The following is a 10446-nucleotide window of genomic DNA, read 5'->3' as shown; positions in this document are numbered from 1 at the left end:
GGGGGACGCCTGGAACCGCTCGGCGGCCCTCCGTGTGCGTAAGCCCCGCGCTTCCTGACCCCTGGCAGGACCATGGCGGAACGCGGAGGGACGGGCGGTGGTCCCGGAGGCTCCGGGGGTGGCAGCGGCCAGCGGGGCTCGGGGGTCTCCCAGTCCCCTCAGCAGCAGCCGCCGCCGCCGCCGCAGCCGCCTCAGCAGCCGACGCCCCCCAAGCTGGCCCAGGCCACCTCGTCGTCCTCGTCCACCTCGGCGGCGGCTGCCTCCTCGTCGTCCTCGTCCACCTCCACTTCCATGGCCGTCGCGGTGGCCTCGGGCTCCGCGGCTCCCAGCGGCCCGGGGCCAGGCCGCACCCCCGCCCCGGTGCAGATGAATCTGTATGCCACCTGGGAGGTGGACCGGAGCTCGTCCAGTTGCGTGCCCAGGTGAGCCGCGGGCGGGCCGGGGGCCGGGGCTGGGGCGGGGGGGGGGACGACGCGCCCGCGGGGCTGGCTGAGCCCGCGATAGGCCCCTGCCTCCCCACCAGTCCCGGTCCCCTCGCGTAAGTGGGGGTCCGTCCCCACCCCAGGTCCCACCACCCCGCTATCCCCGAGCTGGGCTGGGCTCCAGTCTGGCCTCCGAGGACAGTCGCTGCGGGGACCCACCCTCTCCCGGCGGCCCCACCTTCTGCCTGGGCCGGGACCACCCTCTTCCCCTCCCCGAGCAAGCCGGGCCTTCTGGATTCGGCCCAGGGCCTTCCCTGGCGGGCCTTCCAGACGGTCAGTTTCCCCCAGCAAGTCACACTTTTTCCTGCCTGCCTTGCTGCCCGTTGGCTGTACATATGTTAAACAGATGTGGTTCAGATAGCTTTTGATATTATTATTTCCCAACATACTCAGCATGTGCCAAACTCGATTGTCACCTCTTGCAGGTAAATCCCAGTACACTAACCCTTGAGGCTTCGGTTTACACATTCATCTGTGCTTTACATCCCATTCTCCTGGGACTCTGTGCTCTCAGTTTTGGGGTTCTATTGCTGTGTGTCCCCAAGTGTATTTTTTCATCCCCTCCTCCCTTCTAGAAACGGAGCACAGCCTCTCAAAGGGCTCCATAGAAGAACTGCCGTGTTCCTAAATTCAGTCCATTCTTCTGTCTGTTGGAATCTAGGGCCTTCCATGGATAAAATTTTTCTGGGTTTGGGGATCTTATCTATTGCCAAGACAGTTTTCAACTCTGTGGGGACAGTAGTGTTGTAGATAACCTGCAAAGCTGGTTTTACTCAATAAACCCAGAGAAGTGCCTGGAGCTGTTCTTTTTGTCACCTCTAAACCAAGTTGATTCTGTTACCTTGAAGTCTTAGGCTCTATTAGGGAGCATTGTGAGGTTCTCTCTCTCTCTCTCTCCTCTCTCTTTTCTGGTCATGGGGCTTGAACTCTGGGCTTGGGCGCTGTCCTTCAGCTCAAGGCGAGCGCTCCACCACTTTGAGCCACAGAGCCACTTCCGGTTTTTGAGTGGTTTATTGGGGATAAGATTCTCACGGACTGCCCTGCCTGGGCTGGCTTTGAACCTCAATCTTCAGATCTCAGCCTCCTGAGTAGTTAGGATTACAGGTGAGAGTCACCGGCGCCGGGCTCAGAGGTTCTCTCTTTATGTTGAGTATTATTAGCACACTCTCCAAATATAAGATATGCAAAAATGACTAGTCAATATTTGTATGTCACTTAGCCTAAGAAATAGAGTATTATTTCTCTTGTGGAAGCCATCAGGGTGCTTCTTCCTGAACCACATCCCCTGCAGAAGTAAACACTCTTCTGAATTGTTTATCGTTTCCCTTGTTTTCTTTTTGGCTATAGTTTTATTTCATATATTCATCTTTAAGCAATATATTTAAAAGTTTGGAGATTTTGAAGTTTGGAGAAATACAAAATACTGTATTCTGTGATTTTTTTTTTTGGTTTTAAACTCAGGCTTATGAGAATTATCAATATTGTATAGTAGCTCCACTTTAAATACTTTGTGTGTGTGTGTCAGTCCTGGGGCTTGAACTCAGGCCTAGGTCCTGTCCCTGAGATTTTTTTTTTCTTTTTTTTGCTGGTCATGGGCTTGAACTCTGGGCCTGGGCACTGTCCCTCAGCTCTTCAGCTCAAGGCAAGTGCTCTACCACTTGAGCCACAGTGCCACTTCTGGTTTTCTGGTGGTCTATTGGAGATAAGAGTCTCATGGACTTCCCTGCCCCAGTTGGTTTTGAACTGTGATCCTCAGATCTCAGCCTCCTCAGCAAGGATGACAGGTGTGAGCCACTGGTGCCCACCCTGAGCTTTTTTTTTTGTTCTAGTCAGCACTCTACCACTTGAACCCCAGCTCCACTTCTGGTTTGGGGTAGTTAATTGTAGATAAGAGTATTATAGTCCTCTTTCCCTCCCCAGGTTGGCTTTGAACTGTGAGCCTCAGAACTCAGCCTCCTGAGTATCTGGGATTACAAGCATGAGCCCTTGGCACTCCACCAGTTTTAAGTACTTTTTAGTGGATATAAGTCCCCTCTGGATGAACATTGGTTATTTCCTTTTTGTTAGTATGAGTAGTACTATATGTATATATGTACATATATAACTATAAATATTACTATTATATAATTATATGTGTTTTTTTTTTTTTTGGTCCAGTCGTGGGGCCTGAACTCTGGGCCTGGGCGCTGTCCCTCAGCTCTTCAGCACAAGGTTAGCACTCTACCACTTGAGCCACAGCGCCACTTCCGGCTTTTTTTTCTGCTTATATGGTGCTGAAGAATCGAACCCAGGGCCTCAAGCACACAAGATAAGCGCTCTACCACTGAGCCACCTTCCCAGCCTCTATATAATTATATGTATGTGTGTTTTCAGGATTTGTGCTCTTGTGCAAAAGTATCACCAGGATGTATTTATATGTAGAGTGGGCTTGTTGCTCCAAAGGTAGTGATTAAAAACTTCACTAGAGAATTAGATTGTTTTCCACTTGTTCCCTCTTCCCTTTGTTTTCAGCACTTACTAAACTGATTTACACTTTTTTCTCTGCCCTTCCTTTGGGGAAATGCGGAGCCACAGTAGTTTAGTTTGCTTTGGCCAGAACCCCAGGACACCATCAAATTCAAGTGAGAGCCTCGTGTGTGATGGGTGTGTCTCTTGGTCCTGAGCAGGCTTCTCTCTTTCTGTGTAGGCTTGTGTATTAAAGCATGCTAATCCAGCTCTTCTAGGCATAAAAGCCTGTGCCTGTTTCCTGCATGGGTCCACTGTTAGTAACACAAGCCTGTCCATTCTCCTTTTGCATCTGTCACTATGTTTGACTGGTGCCATTTGGACAGTTGTTTTCTCTAGCTTGTTAGATTGAAAGGGCATGAAAGCTGTGGGGGCGGGAGAGGGGGTTGGGGGAAAGGGGGCAAATAAAATCATTGATTACAGTTCTGTTTTAGTCTGATCCTAGATTTCTTTGGGCACCAAAGAGTCCATGCAATAAATTAATAGCCCAAGAAATGAACAAGCATCCGGTTAGAATGGGTAATTACTCTTCTAACTTGGTAGCAGTTAAAAGCTGATTGTTTACCTTGTAGAGTGCATGTAGTTGTATCATGTTTACTGACTAGTCCTTGAACTTGTCTGCTGTCCTGCTCTGACTTTGTTTTCCAGCCAACTCCTTTGTGTCTCCCAGTTCCTTGTGAAACCCTTGAAGCATGCTACTGTCGTTTCAAAATGGAAAACAACACCCTGTGGGGAGAATATGGCCTGCTATTGGCCCTCTCCAAGTATTGAGTCATCCAGTAAATTTGAGGTCTCCTGGGTATACTTGTTCATGTTGTTTAGAATATATTACAATGTGCAACACTGTGTAGGACTAACTTGTCCTGTATAAATCAGTGGCACTTGTATAAACCAATAGGCATTTAAATGCACACTTAATGGTAGATCTGGATCTAGAGTTAGGTGGGCAGAAGACTGTGTTTGTGTCTACCTAGTGCAGAGAGCAAGGATTTAAACAGTCAAGTGTTATTAAGGTCATACATACTTCCTTTCTTAATGCCTGTAGAAACGTAGATTGTTTTGGAAAAAAATACTGAATGTTGTGGATATTTCTCAGCTATTTTTCTACTCTAACATCTAAATTTTCTTAGACTCTAGATGTTTTTTTTTTGGAGGGGGTCATGGGACTTGAACTCAGAGCCTGGCGCTATCCTTGAGCTCAAGTGTTTACCCAAGGCTAACACTCTACCAGTTAGAGCTATAGCACCATTTCTGCTTTTCTGGTGGTTAATTGGAGATAAGAATCTCACAGACTATCATACCTGGGCTGGCTTTGAACTGTGATCCTCAGATCTTAGTCACCAAAATAGCTTGGTTTACAGGCATAAGCCACCAGTGCCCAGCTTGCTTTCTTTCTTATTTATTTATTTAGTTGGTTGTGGGGCTTGAACTCTGGGCCTGAGCTCTGTCCCTCAGCTCTTCAGCTCAAGGCTAGCACTCTACCACTTGAGCTATAGCGCCACTTCCAGTTTTCTGGTGGTTTATTGGAGATCAGAGTTTCACGGAGTTTCCTGCCCGGGCTGGCTTTGAACCTTGATGCTCAGATCTCAGCCTCCTGAGTAGCTAGGATTACAGGCTAGAGCCACTGGCACCCAGCTTGTGAGATTCTTATCTCCAGTTAACTAACAAAAGTCAGAATTAGAGCTATGGCTCACATGGTAGAGTGCCAACTTTGAGTAAAAAGGTCAAGTGAGAGTGCTAGGACTTTTCAAACCCCACTACCAGCATTAAAACAAAACAACAAAACAAAAGAAATGGAATGAATATGTAAAGGAAAAGACCCTAGTCTCAACCTGTTCTCACTTGTGATGCAATCACAGTTATATAGTTGCTTTTAGGACATTATTGTAAGACAGCTCTGCTGTAACGCTTGGCATTGTATTCCCTCCTTCTGTTTTAACTCAGGCATCTTCCCTTACTGTGGCCCAGTATGTCATGGATATGTTGTAGTATTGTGGAAAATGTGTGACATGTTGTTTAATATTAAAGGAAATGTTTTAGAGTTACTATCAATCTCTTCAGTCTTTGTTACAGTGAGATTTTTTTCCTTTTGTTCTTTCTTTGAGTTGCTGTAGGTAGGAGGGGACATAAAAACAAGTAAATTTTACAGGTGTATAAAATTTCCAGGGCTGGGAAGATGGCTTAGTGGTAGAGTGCTTGCCTTGCATGCATGAGGCCCTGGGTTCCATTCCTCAGCACCGCATAAGCAGAAAAAGCTGGAAGTGGCACTGTGGCTCAAGTGGTAGAGTGCTAGCCTTGAGCTGAAGAGCTAAGGGACCCCAGGCCCCACAACTGACCCCCCCAAAAAAATTTCCTCTGTGGCATAAAAATGGTTATTAGATGACATGTACTCTGTTGTGTCACTCACAAACCACATTACATTTGTTCTTCAGTCCAAAGCACCTTTGCATGTCCTTACCTGCATGTGTACTTAAAGAAGGAGTTCCACAGTTACCAGGTACATTTCTCCCTGGACCACATATTTAAAAAAATGCGTTCTGAGCTTAACATTTTTTTCCCCCTTTGGTACTGGGTTTGAACTCAAGGCCTTGAAGCATGCGTGGCTTGCTTGCTTAGTGGTACTCTACTACTTGAGCCATGTCCCCTACATGTTTTTTTCTCTGTGTATGTACTTTTTAATTTTTTTAAAGAGATGGAGTCTCATGGATTTTTCTTCCTGGGCTGACTTCAAACTGAGATCCTCTAGATCTCAGTTTTCTGAGTAGAATTATAGGTATGAGTTGTTGGCGCCCAGCACAAACATTAATTCTTATTGGAAGTGTTAGAGCTAAAGCAGGTGACTACAGGTGAGTTGACATGATTGGCCTGCAGCAGATTTGTTACTTGTATGAAAACACTTGGGAGTAGTGTAGTGCACAGAAACACTAGGCAAGCCAGGACCGTTCACTCTTTTTACCATATACTAGGAAACCTCCTACCTTACTTAGTCTTTTGAACCATAGTTGAGAATTTTTTGACCATCTGTTCTAAGAGATGTGGATTAAATATCATAAGACCTGTAACTACGCACTGGTGGCTCACGCCTGTAATCCTAGTTACTCAAGAAGCTGAGATCTGAGGGTCACGGTTCAAAGCCAGCCTGGGCAGGAAAATCTGTGAGACTCTTGTCTCCCAATTAACAGAAAACTGGAAGTGGTACTGTGGCTCAAAGTGGTAGAGCGTTTAGCCTTGAGCAAAAAGGGCTCAGGGACAACACCTAGGTCCATAGTTCAAGCCCCAAGACTGACAAAAAAAAAAGAGCTATAGAAGCAAGTACTTTCTAAATTATAGCTATAAAATAAATTGAATTGATCAAATATGAAGAACTGGTGAAATGTCTATTGTCCTCCTACCATTAAAAGTCTTAAAAAGGGGCTGGGAAGGTGGCTCAGTGGTAGAGCGCTTGCCTTGCATGCCTGAGGCCCTGTGTTTGATTCCTCAGTACCACATATGCAAAACAAAAAAAGCTGGAAGTGGTGCTGTGGCTCAAGTGGTAGAGCACTAGCCTTGAGCTGAAGAGCTGAGCGATAGCGCCCAGGCCCCAAGTTCAGATACCACGACTGGACCTAAAAATAAATAAATAAGTAAATAAATAAATAAATTTCCTAGAAACATGTTTCTGCCCTAGGAGATTTGAATTTCGTGATGTGAGTGTTGTAATAGAATATCTTCCCTATCAGAGTAATATTATCCATGGTCCCTGTGAAAGCTCAGATTCCTCAAGTCTGAAAGAGAATGACTTCCACAGAGTCCGTTTTACATGCATTGATTTACAAATCTTTAAGATATACTAGTGGTTGTGTGATTTCTTTTTAAATTGTTTTTCCAGTTTCTTAACCAAGCTAGTGAGTTGCCACTGTTGTCCATACATGCAGGAGGGAGGTACAAGTCAGAAAATGTTTGGGCTTTGCCTTTTCACTCCCTCAGCTCAGGAGACTGGTTCTGCTTTGGCCTTGGCTTGATTGTTGATGTTGATTCAAGCAGGTCCAGTGAGTTGTTGTCTGCATTGCTGCATTTTGGAAGTTCCTTCTTTGGGAATCTAATGGTGGCTATAGGAATGATTAGAAAGTGTCAGTCTTTCCTAGACACTCCATCACTTTAGGGATGGTGTTGGCTCTTGAAAAAAGACAGCATTGAAGTTGGCCTTAGAACTTCTTTCAGAGGGCCTTAAGTGAAGTGGTTGGGTTAGCAAGCTCTGACAGTATCCTCCTTTGTCAAGGTCTAGCCCCAAGAGTAACCAGCAAAATGTGAAGAACATTTGAATAGCCCAGATGTGTATGTTAACATCTACCATAGAGGATTTCTCTTTTTTAGACATTTTACAATATGCTTATCTGGTTAGAAAGCTTATTAGAAACCCAGAGAATGGCTTTATACTATTAGGGACAGATCTGTGTCTGGCCTCTTTACCTTTATCTATGGGAAGCATAATAGAAAAGCCAAATAAATGATAATATGTGTTGCTTAGCTTAGCATTGGTGGCTCACACCTGTAATTTTAGCTACTCAGGAGGCTGGGATCTGAGGATAGAGATTCAGAGCTATCCTGGGTAGAAAAATCCGTACAGTTCTTATCTCCAATTACCAGCAAGACACCAGAAGTAGAGCTATGGCTCAAGTGGTAGAGTGCCAGCCTTAAGGAAAAAAGCCAAAGGGAGCATCAGGCCCTAAATTCAGGCCTTAGTATACTCTCTCCCTCTCCCTCTTTTTCTCCCTCTCTCCCTCCCTCCCTCCCTCCCTTTCTCCCTTCCTCTGTCTTTCCCTCCCTCTCTCTCTGTCTGCTTCTAGAAAATAGTTTCTTAAAACCATCCATTATTATGTGAATTATGTCTTTAAATAGCAAAGTGCTTTATCTTTTAAAGCTGCTACATTGAATACACTCCCTAAGTTGTACTAGCCTCCTCTTTCTTTCTTTCTTTTCTTTTCTTTTCTTTTTTTTGGGAGGGGGTCCGGTCGTGGGGCCTGAACTCTGGGCCTGGGAGCTGTCTCTCAGCTCTTCAGCTCGAAGCTAGCGCTCTACCACTTGAGCCACAGCGCCACTTCCAGCTTTTTTCTTTTTGCTTATGTGGTGCTGAGGAATCGAACCCAGGGCCTCAGGCATGCAAGGCAAGCGCTCTACCACTGAGCCACCTTCCCAGCCCTCCCTCTCTCTCTTTCTTTCTTTCTTTTCTCTCTCTTTTTTTGAGACAAGGTCTTGCTATGTAGTTAGTGTAGCAATACCTCAAACTCGTGATCTTGAGTGCTGATATTGTAGGTATGCACCAACACCCTCAGTATTGTACTAGCTCCATTTCATGTCACTTTGTCACATATTGAACAGGACAGAACATTTCTGCACCACACAAAGTGCTTCTAGATAACACTGTCTTAAAGAAAAAAAATGCCTAAGTATCCATTATTAATATTTATGGCTCTTTGTGCAACTATTTTCAGGCTATTCATCCTATAAGGAATGAGTATCCAGAATACATAAAGAATGCAAACAACTATGGGGCTGGGAAGGTGGCTCAATGGTAGAGCGCTTGCTTTGCATGCATGAGGCCCTGGGTACCATTCCTCAGCACCACCTAAGCAGAAAAAGCTGGAAATGGCACTGTGGCTCAAGTGGTAGAGTGCTAGACTTGAGCTGAAGAGGTGAGGACAGTGCCCAGGCCCAGAGTTAAGCCCTCACAACGGACAAAAAAAAACCTCAACATAAAAAACGTAAATAACAATGCTCAATAGGAGCATTACCTTACTCATGTAACTGTAACCCCTCTGTACAGTATATTTACAATAAAAATATTTTAAAAATTGAAAAAATTTGAAAAATTAATCTGGTTGAAGAATGAGCCATATAAATTACCAACAAATATAAGAAAAATTGCTCAGAGAGGGGTAACTATTCAACTAGAAACGTACTCATTGCCTTACTTATGTAACTGTACAACACCTTTACAATAAAGTAAAATTTTTAAAAATGCTCAATATCACTAATCATTTGGGAAATGCATATCAAAACCCCAATGAATGGCTTATGCCTGTAATCCTAGATACTCAAGAGGCTAAGATCTAAGGATCATGGTTCAAAGCCAGCCCGGGAAGGAAAGTCCATGAGACTCTTATCTCCAGTAAACTACCAGAAAACCTGAAGTGGCTCTGTGGCTAAAGTGGTAGAACACTAGCCTTGAGCTGAAGAGCCAAGGAACAACATCCAGACCCAGAATTCAAGACCCATAACTGACCAAAAACAAAAACAAAAATCAAACTGGGTGCTGGTGGCTCACACTTGTTATCCTAGCAGTTTGTGAAACCAAGTTCAGGGTCAGCCCAGTCCAAGAGAGTCTATCTCCATGGAGGGAAGCTGGACATGGTGACACAGCATGTGATCCAAGCAAGGAAAGGAAGCCTAAAGGATGAGGATCAAGGCTCACGCACATTCCCAGGTGGAAACTAGACTCTTTCTCAAAAATAACCTATGAAAAGTTGGGCCAAAGATGTGACTTTAGTGGTAGAGCTCAGCCTAGTAAGTGTGAGGCTCTGAGTTCAAATCTTAGGACTACCAAAAAAAAAAAAAAAGGAAAGAAAAGAAAAACAAATGCTGTTGAGGATGTAGAAAAAGGGCAGCTCTCATTTAAATTGGAAGTGTACAGATTAATATAACCATGAAAAGTTTCTCAAAAAAACTAGAAATAAACTAGCATACAGGTAAGCAAATAAATAAATAAATAAAACTACCAATAGAAAAGGAAGCTGGGTGCTGGTAGCTCACACCTATAATCCTAGCTATTCAGGAGGCTGAGATCTGAGGGTCATGGTTCAAAGCCAGCCTTGGCAGGAAAGCCCAGGAGACTCTAATCTTCAGTAAATCACCAGAAGATCGGAAGTGGCCCTATGGCTCAAGTGGTAGAGCACTAGCCTTGAGCTGAAGAGCACAGGGACAGAGTTCAAGCCCTATGACCAACAAAAAAAAAAAAAAAGGAAAGGAAACAGTATGGCTGAGAGTTTGTACTTGTAGTTTATTGCAACACTACTCACAATAGCCAAAATATAGAATTAATTAGATATCCATCAGTGGATGATGGATAAATAAAATGTGGCAGAGATAGATATAGCAGAACAGTATTCAGCCATTAAAAGAATGAAATCTAGCCTGGCACAGGTGGCTTATGCCTCTAATTCTAGATAATGCCTCTAATCCTAGCTACTCAGGAGGCTGAGATCTGAGGAAAATCAGTGTTAGCTCCTGCAAAACAAACTAAAAGCAAGCAAAAGGACTGGGGGTGTGATTCAGTGCTCATTCCTCAGTACTGTAAAAGTAATGTTAAAAAAAAAAAAAAAATGTGTCGAGGGGCTGGGAAGGTGGCTCAGTGGTAGAGTGCTTGCCTTGCATGCCTGAGGCCCTGGGTTCGATTCCTCAGCACCACATAAGCAAAAAGAAA

General features: G+C 44.6%; 1 protein-coding gene across 1 annotated transcript in view; it reads left to right on the top strand.

The window, feature by feature from the left end:
- Position 1: 1 nt before the first annotated feature.
- The window catches only part of Pacs1 (phosphofurin acidic cluster sorting protein 1), a 120556-nt gene continuing 110111 nt past the window's right edge, over positions 2 to 10446 (top strand). The window contains exon 1 of the mRNA XM_013021146.1: positions 2 to 422. Within this exon, the coding sequence (XP_012876600.1) occupies positions 73 to 422 (350 nt within the window). The 5' untranslated portion in view covers positions 2 to 72. The remainder of the gene's footprint in view (positions 423 to 10446) is intronic.

Source organism: Dipodomys ordii, unplaced genomic scaffold (assembly GCF_000151885.1).
Source record: "Dipodomys ordii isolate 6190 unplaced genomic scaffold, Dord_2.0 Scaffold54, whole genome shotgun sequence".
NCBI lineage: Eukaryota > Metazoa > Chordata > Mammalia > Rodentia > Heteromyidae > Dipodomys > Dipodomys ordii.
Note: the sequence above shows the minus strand (reverse complement) of the source record. Positions and strands in the feature narration are given on the sequence as shown.